Source organism: Misgurnus anguillicaudatus, chromosome 1, assembly GCF_027580225.2.
Source record: "Misgurnus anguillicaudatus chromosome 1, ASM2758022v2, whole genome shotgun sequence".
In the NCBI taxonomy this organism is placed as follows: Eukaryota; Metazoa; Chordata; class Actinopteri; order Cypriniformes; family Cobitidae; genus Misgurnus; species Misgurnus anguillicaudatus.
The window spans coordinates 21036526-21061563 of NC_073337.2; the positions used below are offsets into that span (position 1 = coordinate 21036526).

Below are 25038 nucleotides of genomic sequence, written 5' to 3' on the forward strand. Positions count from 1 at the left end.
TCAAATAATTTTGGACTGAGGCATAATGTGACCCTGTTTGTGATTTCCAGGCTAAAATCTCATAATCGAATTATGAAATTTGGAGCATCAAAGTTTGATTTCACTCATTTATTTCATATTAATTTAAATAATAATGCTGAAAATACGTATACAAAAAATGCATAAAGGTAATTTCAATGACTCAGGCAGTATTTCACAATCTTTTCAGTAACTTATACGTGACTCTGGTCACAATTCACATGCTTATACTTGTAGCTTTAGACAAAAATACATTGCGCTCTAAAAACAAACGGTGCTAAATAGCACTAAAAGTGTTTCACTGGCTCACAATCATGGGGAACCATTTTAAGTGTCATATAGCACCTGTATAGAACCATATTGTGCTATATAGAACCATATCTGATGCTATAGTGCTGCTATATCACTCCTGGATGGTTCTTTATAGGTGCTTTATAGGTGCTATATAGCACTAAAAATGGTTCCCCTACACTTACTGTAGGTTTTACATTTATGTTATTTACTGGCAACAGTTTGTTTAAAGTTAAATGAACATGAAACATTTTCAGTCTTTATCTTCTACAGTAAGTTACTGGCAACCAGCTGCATAATTACAGCAAATGTTTTACAGTGTATGATTACGAGCTTTTAGTGATATTTAGCACAACTTTTTTTTTAGATAAATTATTAATTTTTCTTTTATGCCAAAAATCATTAGGATATTAAGTAAAGATCATTTTACATAAAGATGTTTTGTAAATTTAATAATTTAATATATATATATTAAAAATTATTAGTAGTAATATGTGTTGCTAAGGACCTTCTTTGGACAACTTTAAAGGCGATTTTCTCATTATTTTGATTTCAGATTTTCAAATAGTTGTATCTTGACCAAATATTGTACTATTCTAACAAACCATGCAATGAATGGTTTATTTATTCAGCTTTCAAATGTCCCAATTAAAAATACCCTTGTGATTGGTTTTGTGGTCCTGGTTTTCATAGACATGGTCACATACAGTATGCCCACTACAGTATATACAGTGAGGAAAATAAGTATTTGAACACTCTGCTATTTTGCAAGTTCTCCCACTTTGAAATCATGGAGGGGTCTGAAATTGTCATTGGATGTGCTTGTCCACTGTGAGAGACATAATCTAAAAAAAATCCAGAAATGACAATGTATGATTTTTTAACTATTTATTTGTATGATACAGCTGCAAATAAGTATTTGAACACCTGTATATCAGCTAGAATTCTGACCCTCAAAGACCTGTTAGTCTGCCTTTAAAATGTCCACCTCCACTCCATTTATTATCCTAAATTAGATGCACGTGTTTAAAGTTGTTAGCTGCCTAAAGACACCTGTCCACCCCATACAATCAGTAAGAATCCAACTACTAACATGTCCAAGACCAAAGAGCTGTCCAAAGACACTACAGACAAAATTGTCCACCTCCACAAGGCTGGAAAGGGCTACAAAAGGGCTACAAAAGGTCAAATGTTGAAGCAATCTTTAGAAAATGGAAGACGCTAAACATGACTGTCAATCTCCCTCGGACTGGGGCTCCATGCAAGATCTCACCTCGTGGGGTCTCAATGATCCTAAGAAAGTTGAGAAATCAGCCCAGAACTACACGGGAGGAGCTGGTCAATGACCCGAAAAGAGCTAGGACCACCGTTTCAAAGGTTACTGTTGGTAATACACTAAGACATCATGGTTTGAAATCATGCATTGCACAGAAGGTTCCCCTGCTTAAACCAGCACATGTCCAGGCCCGTCTTAAGTTTGCCAATGACCATTTGGATGATCCAGAGGAGTAATGGGAGAAAGTCATGTGGTTAGATGAGACCAAAATATAACTTTTTTGGTCATAATTCCACTTGACGTGTTTAGAAGAAGAAGAAGAATGATGAGTACCATCCCAAGAACACCATCCCTACTAAGTAGTATGATTTTATGTAGAAAACAGTGAATCACAAAAAAAGACTTTACACAGTGGGGTCACATAAAGTATACAAGTCATACAGTATGACTTTTAGTCATTTTTGAGTTTCACATTCACTTTCATTGGAAAGAACAGATTGGACATTCAGCATAGCATCTCTTATATTGTTCCTCAGGAGAAAGAAAGCCATAGTGGTTTAGAGACGCATGAAGGTTGGCAAATGATGACAGAAAATTTTATTTTGGGGTGAAAAATGTCTTTAAAAGCCAAAAGATCAAGCCCTAAACTTAGTTTCTCTCTTTTTGTGTGTGTTTCTCTATAGGAATCAGTAGGACAGCCTCTCTTTCTGTTGGTGTCAGCTCTGATTCAGCAGATATCAAAAGGGCCTGTCGACTCTGTTACAGAGAAAGCTCTGTACACACTCAATGAGGACTGGCTTCTCTGTCAAGCACAAGACTTTGAGGCCCTGGTCAGTACTTCCTTTTTTTATAACCGTCACTTATTGCAATGAGGAACTGTTTGTGAAGACATATAAAAGACTGACTTCAGAGATGCCTTACTGCGATATGCAGGGCACATTTATATCTCAAGGTGCTGATTAAAATCACGATATGTCTGACGATAAACACATTTAAAGCTAACATGACACACGCTGTTACCGCTTATCTCATAAAGGCAGGGTATCTTGATTTAATCCAGAAACATTTTTAGTTATGCTGATTAAAAGTTTTCTCTCCTTCATCTGATGTTAAGTTGTTTAAATGTATTTTTATAAATATATGTCATCTGTGAAAGGTGTTGGACCAAAAAAGTTCAACAAATCATTGATTTATATTAGTTATTTTGGTAATGTTATTTATTTTGTACTGCAAAGTTTGAATAAGACATGAGATATGGACATCTGGTCTGTGCGTGTTCATGTGTTTTGAAAGAGGCGTGACTTTTGATGGCGATTTGAATGTAGGGTGGGATTGTGATCTCAGTACTAGTAGGCTAACGTTAGCGTTTTTCAACATCAAATACACTGCCTTTAATCTTGATTATCTATAGACGCTTTTACTGTTTGTACCTAATGTTGACGTGGCAACATATGTGTGCGCAATCAAAGGGGCGGGGCGTATGCGTCATGATGAAAATTAAAATATTTTTATTTAAAACACTCAAATAAAACTAAATTTTGAAGAAACTGTGGCAGAAAATGAAGACATACTAGATTATTAATGAATTATATGTACCTCATACGAAAATAGCTGCGTGATGAAGTGAAACTAAAGGGTTAATAAACACAAACTAAAGCAGATGTTGTAGAACGTCTGACGAACGATGATAGATAAATAAAATTTAAAAAAATGTTGGGGTGTGAAGCACGTCCGCACTATTCTTCGAGATTTTATCAACTGGCTAGTTATCCTCCAGACAGTGACGGTCCAGACCACATCTTTCTCATTTTGGCTGTGTGGCGCACATGCCCGCTCGCGGTGTGAAGCGCGTCCGCGCTATTCTCCGAGATGCACTTGATGACCTAGTTAAAGCAACACTATGTAGTTTCCATTTAAAAATGACTTACAGCTCCCCCATGTGGTTGAAATGCGCAACGGTGCCTGGTATCAGACACTCTTCTGCAAGCAGGGGGAGGGGCGGGGCTGTGTGCTCTTCCCTCCACCACCACTTTCAGAGTGTGCTTGTAGCAGCTAGGAGGCTGCTTAGGTTGCAGCAACAGTACAATTTGTCCAGTTAAAAGTTGTTCTATCACTGAAATAATTTTAGAGACATTATTTAAAGGTAAAAAACGACATAGTGTTGCTTTAAGGTGGTATGATTTCCCAGCTTAGGCGGGACGCCCGAACTGCAAAGTGCTGCAGGAAACCCTGTATAGATTAAAATAACATCCTTTATATATTTAAAATTATAAGTCTTTAGATTTATAGATTTATAAAAGACAGATCAGTTATACCGATTCTTTCAGTATAACTATCACTATCTCTGGATAACTTATGATTCGCTACATGTTTGTATTGTTTACATCAGTGGTTTTCAAACTGGGGGCCGGGGCCCCCAGCGGGGCCGCGCGATGGTGCCAGGGGGGCCCCAGTTTTATGACATTTTATAAAATACATGAATTTATCATGAATTCTGTGTAATTAAACCTAAAAAATAATAAGCCAACTAACCAACAGCACTACTAGGTATAATTTTATATGTTTTGGTTAATTAAAATATTACATTTTAAAACTGTTTTTGTCATAGATTTTCTTTCGGGGGGCCGCAAAAAAATGCACTGTACACAAGGAGGGCCGCACGCTGAAAAAGTTTGGGAACCACTGGTTTACATAATATGCACTTACACACTGATTGGCAACAAAAGACAGACATATGATGCAGTTTTACTTGCTGCCTGCGACCCTTGGTGACCCTCAGTTGGGACCGCCCCATTTCAACAAAATCTGTTAAACAAACACATTGATTTTGTGTCAGTTCTTGATTGGTGCGTGTGTGCGCTTTTCCGATTAAAGTGCCCATATAAGGACTTTCACTGTACTTACTGCACTCAAATTGCCCATAAAAAGATCATTACTTGTGAATCCTTTATGTTCAAAAAACTTTCAGAAACTTGAATGAACCCTGGCGAAGTGCATTCGGTACAGAAATAATCATGTTGAAAAGTTTTTATGACACTTTGCCTGTGTTAAGCAAGAGGTATCCAATTCTTATACAATGTTATTAAAGGAACACGCCCACATTTTGGGAATTTAGCTTATTCACCGTATCCCCCAGAGTTAGATAAGTCCATACATACCTCTCTCATCTCCGTGCGTGCTGTAACTCTGTCTGACGCAGCCCCCGCTAGCTTAGCTTAGCACAAAGACTGGAAATGCATGGCTCCAGCTAGTATACTGCTCCCAATAAGTGACAAAATAACACGATAATTTTCCTATTTATGTGTTGTGATTTGTATAGTCAAACCGTGTACAAATAACAAGGTGATATGAGACACAGCGATCTTTTAACAGTATACATACTGAGAACTATATTCTCTGAAGACGAAGCACTGCCGCATGGGCGGAGTGATTTGCACAACTCTGACCGAACTCTCTGCTCCTCACCAGGGGCTTCTCGTGTGCTGCGAGCAGATCACTCCGCCCATGCGGCAGTGCTTCGTCTTCAGAGAATATAGTTCTCAGTATGTATACTGTTAAAAGATCGCTGTGTCTCATATCACCTTGTTATTTGTACACGGTTTGACTATACAAATCACAACACATAAATAGGAATATGATCGCGTTATTTTGTCACTTATTGGGAGCAGTATACTAGCTGGAGCCATGCATTTCCAGTCTTTGTGCTAAGCTAAGCTAGCGGGGGCTGCGTCAGACAGAGTTACAGCACGCACGGAGATGAGAGAGGTATGTATGGACTTATCTAACTCTGGGGGATACGGTGAATAAGCTAAATTCCCAAAATGTGGGCGTGTTCCTTTAAGTCAGAATGCATGAAATAGCCTGAACCCCCTCTTTTAACAGATGTTCTTTTGAAAAGTAAAGGGAATGGAAATTTAAGCAATACTTTATGGCCTTGAAGTAAGACAAGTTGTGTCTAACTTGCAGATAATAATACACAGAAGAGTTAGGCTGTGTGCACATCGCCCATCTCTTTCAATGAGGTTGTTGGGAGGCGTTCCTAATACTGGTTGTCCTAGTAAAGTAATAAACAAACAAGTTACCATACTCTCAATAAATGAAAAAAAGAAAGACAATTTGAACTCCACTGCTTCACTCCCATTGGTAGTCACTTGTAGTCATCATTTGCATAAAGTTTAACTTTACTCAACTTTGTTGTGTAGCTGGACACGGCCAATTCTTGAAGCCAACGGTCACTGTCGCTCCTGTTTCCTGAAGTCACCAAGCTTTCATTGTCTTGTCCAAAAAAGGGGTTTGCGTGCATGCACTTAGAGGGTTTTGCAGCGAATGACAGTTTAATTTGTTAAATACAGATGAAATTACTAAATTTACATTTATGAAAGTAAGGCATTTCAATTATTGACTAATAACCTATTCATTGCCAATTAAGTGAAATGATTGAACCTAAACATAAGATTCTGATGAAAATGCTAATTTGCAAGAAAATGTGTCAGACATACTTGCATCTAAACTCTTTGTATTATTCAAAAAATATAAAAAGGTTTGTTTTAGGGAATTGAAATCTGCCTACATTAACCAAGTATAAACTTCTTATATATATTTAACCGTCGTGTCCATTCTTGCACCACAAAGGATGTCTTGTAACTTCCTGACCCTCATTGCACAAATTTCCATCATGTGTAGTGATTTCTGAAAGTTTTTTCCAAAACTTTGTTTTTAAAAGAGTTTTCACAAAGTGTATTCCGTAAAGTTCTTGGATTTTATTATCTTAGCAAACATTTTTCAAAACTCTGAAGTACTTTACAAACAACTGAGGAACTCTATCAACAAAAAAGCTTCTTTATTAGATGATGGTTCTTCACTGAACCTTCTTTATTTTTAAGAGTGTACCGTTGTTTCCATTTAAATGTGCTTATTTGAATATAAGGATCTGTGTCAAACGCAAGAGCTTTTTAAAGTGTAGTTTTGTGAGTTTCTTCAGATGTTAGTTCCCTAAAAATCTTTACTTCTCTATGGCAATTAAACTTGATCACTGCCATTTTGTAACCAAACAGATCAGGGGCACCACTGACTTCCGATAGTGTTATTTTTAAAGTGTAGTTTTGTGAGTTTCTTCAGATGTTAGTTCCCTAAAAATCTTTACTTCTCTATGGCAATTAAACTTGATCACTGCCATTTTGTAACCAAACAGATCAGGGGCACCACTGACTTCCGATAGTGTTATTTTTACCTACTATGGAGGTCAATGGTGCCCCACATCTGTTTGGTTACAAACATTTTTCAAAATATCTACATTTGTGTTCAGCAGAAAAAATAAATTTATACAGGTTTGTAACAATTTGAGGGCAAGTAAAGGATGAGATCCTTTTTTCATATATATCTTATGTCGCGTTGTTCTTTTTCCACCCTCTACAGAAACTAAAGGTGCTTTTTGCTGTGGGAAATGAAGGAGAGGTCAGTGAAATCCTAGAGGTCAACGCGCTGACCTGTGACACGATACACCAGGTCAAGGAGAAAATCTTACAGACCTTCCAGCGCAAGTTTGGTTTCCAGTACACGCAGAACATCAGAGACATTGAAATCGGTTAGTGAGCTCGCTGGTTATCATGTCTCACCTCAGTTTTTTTTTAACAGATATACTGTACCCTTTCTTTATCACTATATTTTTTGTGTTTTGTTTTTGTTCCTGTTTTCTAAATGAAATATGATATGAAAAACAAGTCCAAATGAATATGTGCTATATGCCAAGTCTTATAAATGTCAATGAATGGTCCCTAGCTGGGCAGTACCCTTTTAAATGTCCTCATATTTACCATTTAGGTACAGATATATACTGTATGTATCTAAACATTTTGTACTTTTAAGTACATTTAAGGTACTAATATGCACTCTTTGGTACCAGTATGTAACTATGTAAGGTGCAAATGTGTACTTTTTAAAACTGCACCTCCCCACTGACAGCTAGGGAACAGTTTTGACCATTTTGTCTGTGCAGTAGCTTTAGACCCAAAACCAAAATGAGTAAAGATCTTCTGGTGTACTTCTCAAATCTCATTCCCACTTCTGCATATTCAGACTTATCGCATAAAGACGTTTCTCATCTGGTTGCATGTCATGGTTTCTATTGGTCGCTTCATGTCTTGAAACAGATTGCGACACACCAGTGTTGCATATGCAGAAGTGCTAGAAACATTTGAGAGCTCAAATGGAGGGCAAGGTTTTCAGAGTATAACAATTTACATTTTGGCAACTTCTTTTTAATAATTGTCTGGGTGTTCTGAATTAGGAATTTTTTTAAAAATCTTAAAGGGACACTCCACATTTTTGAAAATATTCTCTAGAGTTAAACATTTGTTTTTCACAGTTTTGGAATCCATTCAGCCGATCTCCGGGTCTGGCGCTACCACTTTTAGCATAGCTTAGCACAATACATTGAATCTGATTAGACCATTAGCATCGCGCTCAAAAATAACCAAAAAGTTTCGATATTTTTTCTATTTAAAACTTGACTCTTCTGTAGTTAGATTGTGTACTAAGGCAGACAGAAAATTAAAAGTTGCGATTTTCTAGGCTGAAATGGCTAAGACTATATTCTCATTCTGGTGTAATAATCAAGGACTTTGCTGCATGGCTGCAGCAGGCGTAGTGATATTACGCACTGCCCGAAAAAAGTCTGCCCAAAAAAAGTTTTGCATCTGAGCTCTTTGTATGTTTATATATATATATATATATATATATATATATAATATAACGTGGAGGCTTATATATATATATATATATATATATATATATATATATATATATATATATATATATATATATATATATATATATATATATATATATATATATATATATATATATATATATATATATATATATATAAGCCTCCACGTTTACTGTTGCATCTACTGTTGATCACTTCCACCAATATCAAACAGGTTTTTGGTTTGCCACTCATGATGAACTCAAAACTAATTTGTGTTTTGTTTGATGCTGTACCCTCAAAGAGTATGAAAAGAAGACAGGAAATTTTATCATGCTACAGGAAGTCGATGAGACCTCAGAAGTTCGAGAACATTTTACTATGTTAAACACTCTTAAACATTATGAGGTGAGTGTGGTAACAAACATATTAAAAAGTATTCATTTTTAAATCTGTATCAATTTATTGTTCTTGGGTATGTATCTGTAATTCAAAGGCCTTGTGCTATGACCATTTGTAATGTCTTATAAATTCATTCTGCTTGTTGATGAGAGATTCCAACTACTAACAAATCCCATACACTCAAAAGGGCTTTTCACACCTGAAATTGATAACCCTGGGTTATTCTAAACCCAGGGTTAACATAATCCTGGGTTATTTTTTTCATGTTTCACACTGTTCAAACTTAACCAGCGGTTAAGAGATAACCCTGGGTATTCATAATTTGACGTTTCACACTGTGCATTCCTAAACCCTGGGTCAGGAGTCTCCAACCCAGTTTCAACACACCTGTCTGTAATTATCAAGCCTTGATTAGCTACTTCAGCTGTGTTTAATTAGGGTCATAACATTCTAACCCTGCTTCGTTTCACACTGCATGCGTTTGGCACCACAATGCGGGGTTAACACCACAAATGCGGTGCTAACCCTGCTCCAGAGCAGGGTTTCATAACCAGTGATGGTACTAACGGCGTTATAAATAAACAGCGTTACTAACGGCGTTATTTTTTTCAGTAACGAGTAATCAAATAAATTACTGTTTCTCCCGTTATAACGCCGTTACCGTTATTGACAATAAATGCTGCGCGTTACTATAATTAATCTCACTAAAGCGATTTTCACCAGAGTAAGTTCTCTCATGCAGACAGGCAATGTTTGTCTCTAGTGTGTGTGTGTGATGGGGGCTGAGAGACACATAACTGATGCTGATTGGTGTGAGTGTGTGTTAGAGGGGGTGGGACAACCACATAAGCGGTGATGATTGGCTTAATTTCCATCACTAGCCAACCAGAGGCAGGCAGAGATCATATGCAAACACATGCACAGTCCGAGAAGTTCAGTGCAGTGTTGGCAACTTGGTGACTTTGTTACTAAGTTTAGCAACTTTCTAAACCCCTTTAGCGACTTTATTTACTAAAAGCGACTAGGACAAATCGAGCGATCTTTTCTGGCGTGAGACTGACGCGAGAGCATGTATCGCTCTCTCTTCTCAACGAGCAGCGGCTGATGCTGCTACCAACTCACAGGCAGCCCGGACCTCGCGCTGCAGTCCGCGAGTCCCACACCCGCAATGACAGAGCGATGATGACAAGTACAACAAACTCAAAGGTAGCAGTCGCAAACACAAAGTATAATAAGCACTACTATTCCATTGTTGAGGTGAAACGCAAGAATGCTTATGTAATGTGCAACTTATGCAGAGTAAGAAAGAGCCTCTTCACGTCTGTAATTCTGATCTAATAAAGCACCCCACATCGTCACATGCTGCCACTCCTTGCGAAAATTAACCAGGGGTTTTTGTGGTAAAAGTGCAGTAACCATGGTTTTTTGGCGTATTGATTGCTATCAGTAAAACCATGGTTTTACTACAGTAACCATAGTGAATTATGGTTTGTTGTCAAAACCATGGTTATTTTGTGGTAACCATGGTTTTACTGCAGTAACCATGGTTTTACTGCAGTAACCATGTTTTTTTGGTTTTAACTGTAGCAAAACCATGGTTAATTTTCGTAAGGGACAAAATTAGTGGTTTCTCTTTAGTGTCTAATTCATTCAACAAATGTTTTATTGGGGGCATCCAAGTTATTTGAAATATTTGAACTTTTTTTAAGTAACGCAATAGTTACTTTGCCTGGTAATTAGTTACTTTTATAATGATGTAACGCAGTTACTAACTCAGTTACTATTTTTTAGAAGTAAAAAGTAACTATAACTAATTACTTTTTTAAAGTAACGTTGCCAACACTGTTCATAACCCTGGGTAAAAAGCGGTGCTAACACCGCTTTCAAATTACAGGTGTGAAACGCTCCTTAACCCAGGGTTAAAAGCAGGGTTTAGAATGAAGATAACCCAGGGTTAAGCGCAGTGTGAAAACCCCTATAGTACATTAAAAGAGGTGACTCGAGCCTTATGGGTCAGATTATTATAGCTAAAAGCTTTTCTCACATTTTCTTAAAAAATACACAAATCAATAGTAACCTATAATAAGAAGTTTAAGTGAAATCTCATCTTCTTTACCATTATAGAAATTATGTTTTATTGTAAATAAATGTATTTTAATCATTCAGTATGTTTCTCTATGAGGTGACAGATGGAGCGTGCATTAAAGTCCTAACAAATAGATTTCATGCATCTCTGAGGTCTCAGAGCAGTGTGAAAGGTGAGCCATTTCCTCTTTGGCCATGTCCACAGTAACCATATGGGGAAGCGTTCAGATGCAAAACTCTCTGACATTTTCCAGTAAATTACCTTGTTTTCATGTTTAGGTTAACGGAACAGTATGTAAGATATTTATATCAATTAATCATAAAATGGCCCTGATATGTCACTAGACATTAAGAAATAATTTTCATTTCAAATACTTCTATCACTCACAACAGTGGTCCGGCCAGGATATTTGTCATTTAAAAAGTGGAGTTGCAGCCCTCAACTGATGTTTATGTTGTCATGTTGTGTACTGGCCACCAGTTGGGTGATTGCAGTACCAGTTTTAGCCACATGTCTTGTCATTGCAATACCAGTTTTGGCCACAATCCTACATACTGTTCCTTTAAGTAATTTCACTTTAATGGCAATACAAGGTTATTAATCAGTAATTGAAATGCCCTATTTTCACAAATGTCACTTAGTCATTTCATTGGTTTTTAACAAATTTCGCTCCAAAACCCTCTATGGGGCGTGCACACCAAACGCAAATTTTGACGATTTGCGCAAGTAGATTACAAAGTCAATGGAAAGACGTGAATAGACGCAATTATGAAAATTAACCATGGTTTTTTGGTGTATTGACTACTATTGGCAAAACCATGGTTTTACTACAGTAACCATGGTTTAACAATGGTTTTTGAAAACCATAAATGTCAAAACCATGTTTATTTTGTGGAAACCATGATTTTATCACAGTAACCATGTTTTTTTTTGTTTTAACTGTAGTAATTTTAATTATGGTTAATTTTCATAATTTTCATAAGGGGATGCGAATGACCCGAATTCGGCGTTGCGCTATTCATCACAAACGCGTCTTTGCGGAAGTTGAAAATATTCAACTCAAACAAAAAATGTGCATGCCGCGAGGTTAAATCTCGCAAGTAATCTAAAGCGAGGAACACAATGCTTTGCATTTTGTGTGTATGTAGCATAAGTGCATGCAAGCTTTTTTTAAAAGATGATATACCTGTTCAACGTTCTTATGCCTCTATTCCTAAACCACTCTACAGGGAGGTCAAAGAGTACATTCAAGACCTTTTGGCGAGAGGTTGGATTGTTAAGTCAAAGTCACCATACTCTGCACCTGTTGTATTTCTAAGAAAGAAAGATGGTTCACTTAGACTATGCATTGATTATCGTTCACTTAATCAGAAGGCAGTCCCAGACCGGCACCCTTTACCTCATATACAAGACATCACAGACACTCTAGGGGGTTATAGCTGGTTTTCCATCCTTGATCAAGGGAAAGCATACCACCAGGGATTTATGACTGAGGAATCTAGACATCTGTCAGCCTTTATCACACCATGGGGGTTACATGAATAGGTACAAACTCCATTTGGGCTGACAAATGCACCTGCTGCATTACAGAGGAGCATGGAGGAGATGCTGGACTCCCTACGAGATGATTGCTGCATACTTTATCTGGATGATATACTTTGCTATACAAAGACTTTTGAGGACTACCTTGAAAGACTCAGAAGAATCATCCAAGCACTACAGCGACATAGTGTGAAACTTAGACCAACCAAATGTGAGTTCTTCAAAAGAGAACTCCGTTATGTGGGGCGTCTTGTTTCTGCTGAAGGTGTTCGCATTGATCCCAAGGACCTCAAGGCAATATTATCATTGAAAGATAAGTCACCAAGCACCATTGGAGAAGTACGGAGATTGCTGGGATTCTTAAGCTACTATAGAACATATATTCAGGACTTCTCTAGAATTGCGAAACCAATCTTTGATCTTCTGCAAGTAAAAGGCAAAACCACTTTAAGACCTAAAGAAAGAAACAACAAAACCAAAGGAAATGGAAATCAACTACCCTCTAGTACACCGGTGAAATGGACCGAAGAGCATAAGAACACCCTGGAAACACTGATTAATATACTTACCCATCCACCTGTGTTGGCTTACTCAACTCTCCATTCACCCTTCACACAGACGCATCTGAGAAAGGTTTAGGGGCAGTTCTCTATCAGTGGCAGAATGGAAAGTTAAAGGTTATCGCCTATGGATCTAGATCCCTTACTCCAGCCACGAAAAACTAAAACCTTCACTCTGGCAAGCTTGAATTTCTAGCTTTGAAGTGTTCTGTATGTGAGAAATTCAGGGATTACCTATATTACATGTACACAGAAAAGGTGGACCAGAAAAACTTAGATCTTACTGGGATAAACAAACCTACATAATTAGAGAAAACTTGAATGACAGCCCAGTTTATAAAGTCAGTCCATAAAATTATGCATCAAAAATTCGTACTCTACACAGAAATCTGCTACACCTTGTAAATGACTTACCTGCTGATCTACCTGTTTTGTCAAATCTACCTGAGGCATCACCTGCGGACAAGAAGAGACCGAACAATAAGAGGACACTTACAACACCAAGAAAGACTTCAATAAACAGTGACACATCTGATTCTGAAGAAGAAAGGCACATTACTGGTTAAGGATACGCAAAGAAACATACAACCTACCTGGTCAGAGGAGAGAGATACAACTTACCAAAAATCCAGAGAAGAACCTGCAACTTCCAGCCACAGGAGACCTGTAAGAGAAAAGAGACAAGCCACACCATTGGAACAATCAAAAGAAAGACAGGCAGATGAAGAATACTTACTTGCAGAAGATGAGACATCTATTCCAGACAACATGAATGAAGATGGAGACATTCCTGAAACATTAACTACCACACACACACTAATACACACACCAAATTCTCCTATTGCAATGGATCTCAGAAGGTCTACAAGAGACAGAAAACCTATGCAGAGACTTACATACTCACATTTAGGCCAACCAACATTACAGCCACATACAGCAGTTAAAACTGTAGGGGTTTGTGGGCCACCAGCTATGCTTGTAAGGGGTTATCCACAATGCACGTTACCAACACCAACATATGCACCACCATACTACATACCTTTTTCTGAAACTCAAATGCCATGCCAAACATGTACACCATTCTGTTACCCTATATGTGCCTACTGAGGGGAGTAAGAAACAAAGAGTAAATGTGTTTATTATATAATATAATAAATATAATAGTGGATGGCACCACCTTTTCTTTGTCTTGCCGCCACTGACAGCAGCACTCTTGTCTCTCTATGCTCTTTATTTATTAAAGAGGTTTAAACTGTTACAGTTATCCAAACGTCCAGGACCTGTAACAAAAACATTTCTAAAAAAAATCCACTTCTTGGACTAAAGATGCAATTATAAACATTGCAAATGATTAAAGTCAAAATTCAAAAGGTTAAAATGAATAAGCTGAAGCATACATTAGAGGGCGCTGTGATGCATGTGGCTGCCACATTCTGGTTGCATTCAGGTTCAAGTACTCATGTTTCACATTTTTCTTCTGTGTATTTTGAGGACTTATGAAATATCATTGTAACGTTTAGATTCTGACAACAAACCGGTATTTCTAAATGGCCCGGGATTAAGTGGATTTGAAGTATAAGTGTTTGATAAACGTATAATACGTGCTGAGAACATTCGGTTAATATCATTATTTAATTTTTGTGAGGTGGCGTTTAGTGGCTTTTGCATCTGAGCTTTTCATATATTGTAGATAATATTGTTATACACTAGCCAAGTGTATCATAAAAGATATCTTTGTGTTTTAAACATTACCCGTTTTTGTCTTAGGACAACTTTGATGAACCCTTTCGAACCACTTCATGTGTTGACTAGATTTAAGTAGCCTATTATATATACTGTTGCTCTCTCCAATTATTGCAGTTTAGTTTGTTTATTTATGTTTTTCAAAGTCTCTGCAAATAAACTTTACATATTGTCATAACAATTGCATTGCAGATGACAAGGACTTCTGTATCAAGTACTTCCACCTGGTAAGTAACCAACTAGAGCGATTCGACTTTGGTGCATATGGTCACGTTATTGTCTGACATCGGATGTCTGAGAAGTGTTGGTGTTAAATGTGCTGTGGTGAGAGGCACATGTTGGTTGAGGTTTCTGTTGCATCAAGGCACCTTACACAGTGTAGGAGTGTGATATTTGTTCGTTCTGCCAGCCTCTTCCTGTTCTAGATACTAAAGGAAATACTTTTGTCTATGCAAGAATCAACATAGATACTACAAGCATTTCTTCCTATTTTATAGCAAAAAATAATTTTAGCAAGTATATGGGTCATTCTACAGAAAAGGTGGAATTCGGGTGATGGAAATTTGCTTAAATGAACTTCTTTCAAAACTTCTTTAATAGTATTAATTAGCTTGTCAAATCTATGAATCCGCAAAGCGGGGAGCTTAATCTATTTTTAACTTTTTAATACATTTTAATAAAGAATCCATGAGTCATTTATTTGTCATTGGTGTTACCTGTGATTTAAACAACATTAATGTTAAAACTAAATATTTTTTCTCATTACAGCTTGTGTATTTAGGTTGAGTAGAGGAATGATAACAGCAAGAAAAATAATTAATTATTAATATTTGTTTAATTAAATTCTTCATCTTTACACAGCATTGTATGAAGTTATTTGATTCTCAGTTTGACTTTTTTCTTTAAAACCAACAAAAACAAAAATATTCAACCAAAAAGGCTTTGATGCAAAGACTGATATATCAACAATGTCTTACATCCCATATTAACAACAAAATATTACTAGAAAGTACAAGAAAATACATTCATAACACCAAAATTGGTTTAACACCAATGACACAATGTAACACCAATGACAAAATTAGAATATAATAATAGATAATGAATATGATAAAACTTACAAACTTTCATAAAATTTTCCATCTTGTTTTGTTTTTATGCTTTTATGTTGGTCAGTTAAAGGAATAGTGCTTAGGAAGTACTCAGTAGAGAAGTAACACTAATGACGGTAACACCAATGATGGTAACACCAATGACAATTTACAGAAAAAATTAACATTTTAACAAAATGGCTGCCATTAGCCATGTGCTATTTCATCAGAGATGTAACAATCACATACTTATTCAGTATAATGTATTTTTATGTAAAGATCTTAACACTCCCAGCTATAAAAAAAGAATAACACTAATGACATCCAAAAAATCTTATCTCAAAATTCTTAGATATATCATGATATTTTAGACAAATAAGGTAAGACATCTCACAAACCTTTTGCCTTCCTCCACTGCACTTCTTTCACTAACCTCTTGACCCATGAAAAACTTCAAAGAGCTGATGCATTGTTTCAAAATAAAAGTGCTTTGGGTAGGGTAACACTAATGACATAAATTTGGGGGACAAATATTTATTTGATATTATTCATATTAATAGTGTATTTTTACCATTTCAGTGTTGTAGTAAATTCATACAGGGTTAAATGTTAATGTAAATTTGATTTGTTTGATAAAAAACATGGTTTTAAATAATAAGTACACAGTTCAACTTCCATGTATGATTAAAGGGACAGGGGCCAGACATTTAAGAAAAAGTTTAAAAAAGGGAAAAAAGGAAAATTAAGTAAATAAACTCTCTTATCATTTTAAGGTCTATATTTATTAAATATATATCATTATGGGATTATTGGGTCAAATTAAATGATTAAGGGGTCTGCAAAAGCAAGGGACAAGCATTTCCACCTTTTATGTAGAATGATATGACAATTTAACTGAATAGACATAAAAAGCTATACTTTTTTGGTTGGCATAGGTTGATCCAGACATCTACAAAGACCAAAGCAAGCATTCTGAGAAAAAAGAAGTGAAATTTAAAGAAGTTTACCTCACGAAGCTCCTGTCCACCAAGGTGACTAACATTTTATTATGTATACTGTAGTGTTAAAGGGACACTCCACTTTTTTTGAAAATATGCTAATTTTACAGCTTCCCTAGAGTTAAACATTTGATTTTTACCATTTTGGAATCCATTCAGCTGATCTCTGGGTCTGGCGCTACTACTTTTAGCATAGCTTAGCACAATCCATTGAATCTGATTAGACCATTAGCATCGCGCTAAAAAATAACCAAAGTGTTTTGATATTTTTCCTATTTAAAACTTGACTCTTTTGTATTAACATATTGTTCTAAGACCGACAGAAAATTAAAAGTTGCGATTAAAAGCCATATCTGCAACTTTTAATCGCAACTTTTAATTTTCTGTCGGTCTTAGTACACTATGTAACTACAGAAGAGTCAAGTTTTAAATAGGAAAAATATTGAAACTCTTTGGTTATTTTTAGCGCGATGCTAATGGTCTAATCAGATTCAATGGATTATGCTAAGCTAAGCTAAAAGTGGTAGCGCCAGACCCGGAGATCAGCTGAATGGATTCCAAAACGCTAAAAATCAAATGTTTAACTTTAGGGGAGCTGGAAAATGAGCATATTTTCAAAAAAAAAAGGAGTGTCCCTTTAACATTTTATAAACTTATTATTCAAGTTTATTAAAACAAAACTATTCAATGTGTCCACCAAGGTAGCGATCCATTCCTTTGTGGAGAGCCTTTTTAGGAGTATCTGGGGATTGCCGAATAACAGAGCTCCATTAGCTGTCAAATACTTCTTTGACTTCCTGGATGCACAAGCAGACAGAAAAAAGATCTCAGATCCAGATGTGCTTCACATCTGGAAGACAAACAGGTGCAGACCATAGCATCTCACATTACTTTTTGCCTGGCACCCATATGAAGTTTTAATAAATACAACCTTATGCACAACTTAACAATAAATTTTAAGTCTAGCAAGGATAACACAATAGCTCATTTGTCTTTCAGCCTCCCACTTCGGTTCTGGGTGAACATTCTGAAAAACCCTGACTTTGTGTTCAGCGATATGGAAAAGACGCCACATCTGGACAGCTGCCTGTCCGTCATTGCTCAGGCCTTTATGGACTCGTTTTCCCTTGCCGAGCAACCCCTTGGCAAGGTATCCGTGGATGCTTACCGTATAAGAACTGATTACCCAATAATTAAATTTCCGTCATCTTTACTAACCCTTATGACATTTCAGACTCATGACTTTTGAGTTACTTCCCCATGTAGAAATAATGTTGTGAACGACATGGGGTTGGGTAAAGATGACAGCAGGGAGGGTTTGAGGTCAGCAAATCTTTTGAAATGTAAACAAGAGACTTGTGAATTCACATCATCTTTTTTGTCTCTTTCTTAAAGTATTCACCAACCAATAAGCTGCTCTATGCAAAAGACATCCCTCAGTACAAACAGGAAGTGAAGGCGTACTACATGTTCGTGAAGGATCAGCCACTTATCAGTAGCCAAGAGTTCAACATGTTTCTTCAGGAAGAGTCAAGGGTACGATTTATGCAAAATATTTCATGCATATCCATAAAAACATGAACATGCTTTAATGTGAATTAACCCTTTCTTAACCAGAAACACGGAAATGAGTTTAATGAATCTGCTGCCCTGCGTGAACTCTACAAATACATGCTCCGCTATTTCAAAGAGGTAAAAATCCTATATACAGTAGTATGAATGACAGTCTTTAACTATCATAGCTGAATGATACCTTTAAATGGGTTTTGTTAGTTATTAGTATACTAATCTCTTGTTGAAGCTTGTTGTATATAGAGTATGTAATTTTCAGGCATATTTTAACCACAGAAATTCTTTACAGGAAACCTCTTTAGCCACCCTAATAAAAAGTGACAACAGACACGTGTCTTACACATCCTGTTTTCTGTTCTGGATGCTTCGATACCTGTGTTTAAAGGAGAACCGATACATAACAATAAAATTAGGAGTAACAGTGTACATGAGGAATTATACAATTATTATAGCCTAATTTTCCCCTTTATTAATTCCCTGTATCTCTAGATTTATCAAAAGCTGGAGCAGATGGATGCCCCCAACAGGTTAAAAGAGGATATGCACAAGGTGAAAGATCTTTTTGACAGCATGAAGAGAAGCGCTTGGAACTGAAGGAAATGCTGAGGTTGCAATGCAGATTTTGATGTGGGTATACTGTATGTGCGCCTACAGACTTTAAAGATTTAACACTGCATTTCACAGAGACTGCTTAGAGACTGTCATCATCACAAAACAATTCAGCCATAAAATACAGATGGTTTCATTTCTGTCTTTCTAAAACAGTGTATGGACCAAGTGAATGTAATTTATGATGATAAGTCTTAGGATTTAAGTGGTCTGAACTGTCCTTACAGTGTATGTCAAGGTGAACTATGATCTGAATTGACCTTGAACTGTCTACTGTAAATTTCACTTTATAAATCATTTATTTTATTACTATGCAATTTCCTGTAATGCATTAATCATAACGTCATTTTACTGTATTCCTTTTTATAACATTTTTTGACGTTTTCAATATTTTTAAATTATCATGACAACTATGTATTATACTAATAAATCTGTATGGTTTTATATAAATAAATGTTTGTATTATGTTGTTATATGCAAAACAAAAGTTGACCACCTTTTAGCTGTACTACTTTGTCGCCATCTACTGGTAAGACATAGTGATGAAGTCAATGTGATGCAAATTTTGTACAAAACATTATCAAACTGAAAGACTTGCTAGTTTTCAACCAGACAAAGGGATTTAGTGCCAACAGCTGTAACAATGACATGCATCTTTTTATATGATTGTGGTGGGTTTTTCCATAGATAGTTATACGGAATATTTGGTACATATGATTGTTTGGGGTTTTCCATAGATAGTTATACTGAATATTTTGGTACTCTTTTTCATGCAAATACACGCGGTAAACTAATTAATTATTAACTTTAATAATAATCAGGAAATCAGATCTGCCTGTTTTTTTTAACTGGCTTTAGACAGTTCATGATAAATTCAGTTTTATTTTATCATGCTCACTACTTGCGCATTTTTATTTATAAAAATAATATTTACCATAAATAATACATAGATTTATACAATTGCAGCAGTACTTAGATCAGTGTTTATTATGTTTCCTTTGGAAACACACGCACGATCTACGTGACACAACCAACGCCCCTTAATAAATTATTATTTTTTTTTTTTAAATTGAATTAACTTGTCGCGTGCTTTATTATTGGCCTAATAAAAACTAATCATACTGTAAATACGAAAACCTTTAAAAACTGTAAACAGGTGTATTCAACTTCATGCGGCGCTGCAAGAACTGACAGGCGGATGACGTCAAAGTACCGCGAGAGCGAATCGAAATTAGACTTCTGCGACTCGCTCTCGCGGTACTTTATCGATTTTTGCAGCGCAGAATGATGTCGAACGAGGAATCTCTGACGCATCCTCCAAACCGCATTCCTATTGGTCCAGAGCAGTTAGGCGAGCCTCGTTTTCGCCTGGGCTACCGCGCATGCGCGTTGCCCGCCGACGCGTCACTGCGCATTCAATATGGACCCGACGGTGAAGCGGTAGCGTCCTACGCCTCTGCGAGTCGTGTTTATATTCGTACATTATGATTTAACGTCTCAGAAAAGAAAACGCTCCGGTTAACCGGAGAAAACATACAATGTATCGCGTCCGTAATCCAACCGCCGTCCTCTGATAAGTGATTGAGAGTGGATGAGACCATGGCTGGATTGATCAAGAAACAGATACTGAAACATCTCTCCAGGTCAGTGACACCTTCAATGGATTTACGTGCGTCTCGATACGGGCTTAACGTAAGCTTTCCGTGGGTCGAGCTTGGGTTCAGACGTGCTGATGTGGCTGTGGTGGATGACACAATCAGATGAACATGACTGGGGCTATTTGACAGCTTGCCAGAGAAGTGAAAATCTGATATCATAACATTAATCGGGTGTCATTCGTGTCTCTTGCTAAACAAGTCGATCTGCTTTGGTCTGTTTTATCGTATTATAACCAGCATGTCTAGCCGAAAAAATCATTTTATAGATATCTGTATGGTCTCTCCTGAACGCATTTCTTATTCTGTACAGGTAGATTAGAGCTTTAGTTGATTCAAATGTTGATGCCGGCTTATGACAGCTTGACCCCATTTCTGGCCATAGGGAGAACTAGCCTGATCATCAAACATCTATCCTTGTTGTAACACCCAACTGCACTAACACCTCCACCACCAAGATGTTTATTTGCTTGAATTGTGTTCATATATATATATAGGTTAATTTGTATAGCATTGCATTAGCAAGGCAAACGTCATGGGTTCGGTCCCATATATATATATTTATACTGTAGCTTGAATACACTGGCTTTAGGAATGAATGACAAAGCTTTTGGCACACATAATATAAAACATTGAATGACCACTGATCTCAAAATGTGGCCCCCGGCCTACTGTACTCATTGCTCATATGTGGTGGCACTTTGGATGCGTATTAAACAGATCACCTTTGTTTATTCCCCCACAAGTCTGTAACTGGTCAGATCTGTTCAGTTTGTTGTGGGAACTTGAACCAAGTCAAGGTGGATATGGCATGAGGGCTTGGTTCAACAAAAAACACTGTTTCACAATTGCCGGCGGGTGCACATTGTGCCAAACGGTTTCACTGTTGTGAGCCATTGTTCTGGCAGTTCTTAAAGCCGACCTCCCTGCATTATTTATTCTCTCAGTGGAGTGAGTCCAGATGAAATAGTACACCTGTTCATTCGAAATGACAATGAGGACGTTTGGTGATGTCTTGTGCCACAAAGTTCCTCATTCTTGTATGTATGTTAAACAATAGCATGGGTCCATGATGTTGACCAGTCAGTCTGATTAGGTAAACAGTGATGTATAGCATAGACCTTTAGGTGGGACTATAACTTTTTTATACAAGAATTGTATAGGTGGACGTGTACATGTTCGGCAGCATTCTGGTTTTCTTGAGAAACCATGACGCCCCAGGCATCTAAAAAATGGATGTCATACTCTGTGGACCTTGACTTGTAGTTTATTGTGTGCTGAATTTATTTACTTGGCCAGACTTTGACCTACACAAAATCAGGTTCCTGCTTCTCTTGCAATAGCAGTTTTTACAGACTGTATAGTATAGCCTCATTGTAGTTATAGCTTATCAGACATTAAGTGTTTGCAGTGTCTGTGATAATGTTAAAATCTTAAGCATGCCTCCAACCTGGATGCCCTCTGGAGCCAATCACAGCTCCAGAGGGCATCCTGGTTGGAGGCATGCTTAAGAAGCTGTAGGCAGTTGTCAGAGGAATGAAACTTGCTTTGCTTGTATTTCCAGTTTTTTTGTGGCCCCCATTTTAGGGGAATCACGTTGCCTCGCTCTCTTTCTCTCTTTCTCTTTTTAGTGATTGCCTACAATGTAAACTCAGGTGGTAGTCATTGCGACTGTAATTGCTCCTGTAGGCGGAAATTAGTCAGACACAGCATAAACACCAGTAATAAAAAGCCACATTAACCATTTCAGACAGAGTTTAATCTTTAATATCGGGGTTGGACAGCAGATAGGAAACTTATCTCATAGGTTTTTTGGACAGGGCTTATCTTAGTCTCAGACTAAAATGCATGTTTAAGCTGGCTTCATTAAAAACGTCTTGCATTGACATATCTTAACATATGGGTGATTCTCACGAAAACTTGGTTGTCAAGCATGAAAATGTAAAAATTGCTTAAATTTACTTTTTTTCCCACCAGACATTGAAAAACAAAGTCTGGAGTAAATGGGAACATTTATTTAAAAACTTTTACTTATCATTTAACACTTTTTGTAACATAATTTAAAAAATTAGTCCTAAAAAATCTCATTACCGCAACAGTCAGAAAACATCCACACTGACATATTTTCAAAATGACATGACAAACCTGAAAGAACATAATTTGGAGATTCTGCACATGCATTTAAAATCAAAGTATTATGCTTCTATTAATTAAATTAACATTTAATAAGCATCTGTTGCGGTAATGATAATCAAAATGTCGTGTAAGCATTCTGACAAGACACTATTTCAAATTAACTGTAAAAAAATGATCTTACCTGGTAGCCATCTTGAAGTAACTGGTCCATGTGCTTGGTCACTCAAAATCAAACTTTATTAAAATTCTGTATGTGTGCTTAAACTGTTCTCAAAAAGTGTTGCGGAGGATGAGAACATCAGGCATGGACACCTCATTTTCCTCATTTTTCTTCATTATTATTATACATGAATATTCAGTAAATATTTTTTCTGTCATCTAAAGTAGTCTGGCAAAACATCCATTTATTTTTTTTCTTAATATTTTTGTGTTAATTTGATTAAATTACAACATAACGCATGTTCAAACACAGCTGGACACATTGCGGTAATGAGAATTTCAGCAGAAAATGAGATAAAATTTACAATTATAAATTCTTATGTTGAAATCACACATTGTGCAAGGTAGAACACAGTATTGTGTTAATTCTGATGCTTTTTAATGTTACTATATTACACATTTTAAAGCTAAAATCATTAGTGCCGTGGTGTTTCAATGGTTTAGTGAGAATCACCAATATATCAGTGCCATTGTTTTGTCTTAAGATGAACACCAGTATTGTTTTTGTAAGGTATGTTTGTAAAACTGACTTAAATGTCCTAATATAACCAAGGCCTAGTCCTGGATTAATAACCCTGTCTGCTAGGAAACTGCCCCTTAATGTTTATGACATTTACCTACTTTATGTGACATTTACCTATCAATTCATTAAGTTAATGAATGACACACAAAAGCGTGTTTGAATAGTTCTTTGCAAAATATAAAAGACTGAATAAAAATGAATAAAAAATATTGATGACTGGACTCATCATGCACTGCACAGATTATTATCCAATTAGATGCTCTTTGAGATGACACTCTCACAATATCACCTGCAACCAGCTACCAAGACTTATCCTGTAGTTTATTGGGTATAAAGATGTGCATTTTTGTAATTTTTTCCCCCATTTTGAATAATCTAGAGGTCTGGAAAAACTACTACTAGATTAATTGTGGGCGGGGCAAACATTTTTCTTAACGCATTCCCTGGCCGGCAGCCATTTTTTGAAAAGTTGTCCGGCAGCATTTTTTTGTGATTTTCACAAAAGTTTCACAAAATGCCATCCAGGAAAAAAAATTCTAAAAATATTTAAACACAAATAAATAAAATGAGATCACAGACCCTCTGCTTTAAAAAACAAAACAAAACAATAAACAAACAAAACAGGGAAAAAAACTTTTCATCCTATCTTTATTTTTTCTCTGTTTATAAACTCTTAAATAAGGCTATTTTTCTTAAAAATACAATTTTTTAGCAAAAAGCTGAAATAATTGCATTTTTGTGAAGGAATTTTGTTAGAAATCAGATTCAGAATGATAATCAAAACATACACAGAGTTTAAAATTTGTAAATAATTTTTTGCTTCAGTAACCATAATTCTAGGTACCAAACGCGAAGCATAGCGTTCCTTGCTCTAGATTACTCGTGGGATTTAATTTCATGTCATGTGAATTTTTTTGCTTGAGTTAAATATTTTCAACTTGCAACGAATATGTGTTTGAGGCGAAAAATTAATGTTTTTTTGCGGGGGAAAATGCTGCCCAATTCACATAATTTGCATGAGTTTGCGTCTGTTTGTGTCTTTGCATTGACTATGTATGTAATCTGCTTGCACAAATCATTTAATTTCACTTTGATTTGGATGTCCCATAACATTTTTTTTTATTCATGGTCAGGTGTCATATGGCAACACAACATCAAACATGCCCCCAGTCTTTACTATGAACCACAGGCGCTGGAACACTAACCAGTCAAACCTCCAAATGCCACCATAACCAGAAAATATTAAATAAATAAACCCACACGATCATCGTTTTCATGATCGATAGTCAATTCCATCAAGTACTCGAGTACTTATGCCCATCAGTAGATCATTGCATTAGCAGCACAAAAAGTCATTGGTTCAAACCACACACTGTCGGGAAAAAATGGTCAAAAAAGATCCCTAGCTGTCATTGGGGCGCTACCCTTTCAAAAAGTCTGCTCGTCTTTGCACCTAAAAAATGTCAAACTTTGAACAAACTGTTGCATGAAATCAAGTTAAACCATGTGCATCCCATTGGATTTTCCCTTCTTGCATTGACCTAAAAACAATCAGCCAATCAAAAATTGGCTGATCTCACCTGTCTGCATGTCTTTGCACCTAAAAAGTTC

General features: G+C 36.5%; 2 protein-coding genes across 7 annotated transcripts in view; both read left to right on the forward strand.

Moving 5' to 3' along the window:
* plxnc1 (plexin C1) overlaps positions 1-19348 on the forward strand; it is a 30443-nt gene extending 11095 nt beyond the window's left edge. Inside the window, exons 21-31 of the mRNA XM_073867998.1 lie at positions 2269-2415; positions 7001-7169; positions 8596-8699; positions 10876-10951; positions 14817-14851; positions 16651-16746; positions 17415-17578; positions 17713-17863; positions 18109-18249; positions 18331-18405; positions 18775-19348. Of these exons, the coding sequence (XP_073724099.1) occupies positions 2269-2415; positions 7001-7169; positions 8596-8699; positions 10876-10951; positions 14817-14851; positions 16651-16746; positions 17415-17578; positions 17713-17863; positions 18109-18249; positions 18331-18405; positions 18775-18879 (1263 nt within the window). The 3' untranslated portion in view covers positions 18880-19348. The remainder of the gene's footprint in view (positions 1-2268; positions 2416-7000; positions 7170-8595; positions 8700-10875; positions 10952-14816; positions 14852-16650; positions 16747-17414; positions 17579-17712; positions 17864-18108; positions 18250-18330; positions 18406-18774) is intronic.
* Positions 19349-20290: 942 nt separating this feature from the next.
* Positions 20291-25038, forward strand: part of bltp3b (bridge-like lipid transfer protein family member 3B) — a 37800-nt gene continuing 33052 nt past the window's right edge. For all 6 annotated transcript variants that reach the window (XM_055190000.2, XM_055190001.2, XM_055190002.2 and 3 more), the window contains exon 1: positions 20291-20537. In XM_055190000.2, the coding sequence (XP_055045975.2) occupies positions 20494-20537 (44 nt within the window). In that variant the 5' untranslated portion in view covers positions 20291-20493. The remainder of the gene's footprint in view (positions 20538-25038) is intronic.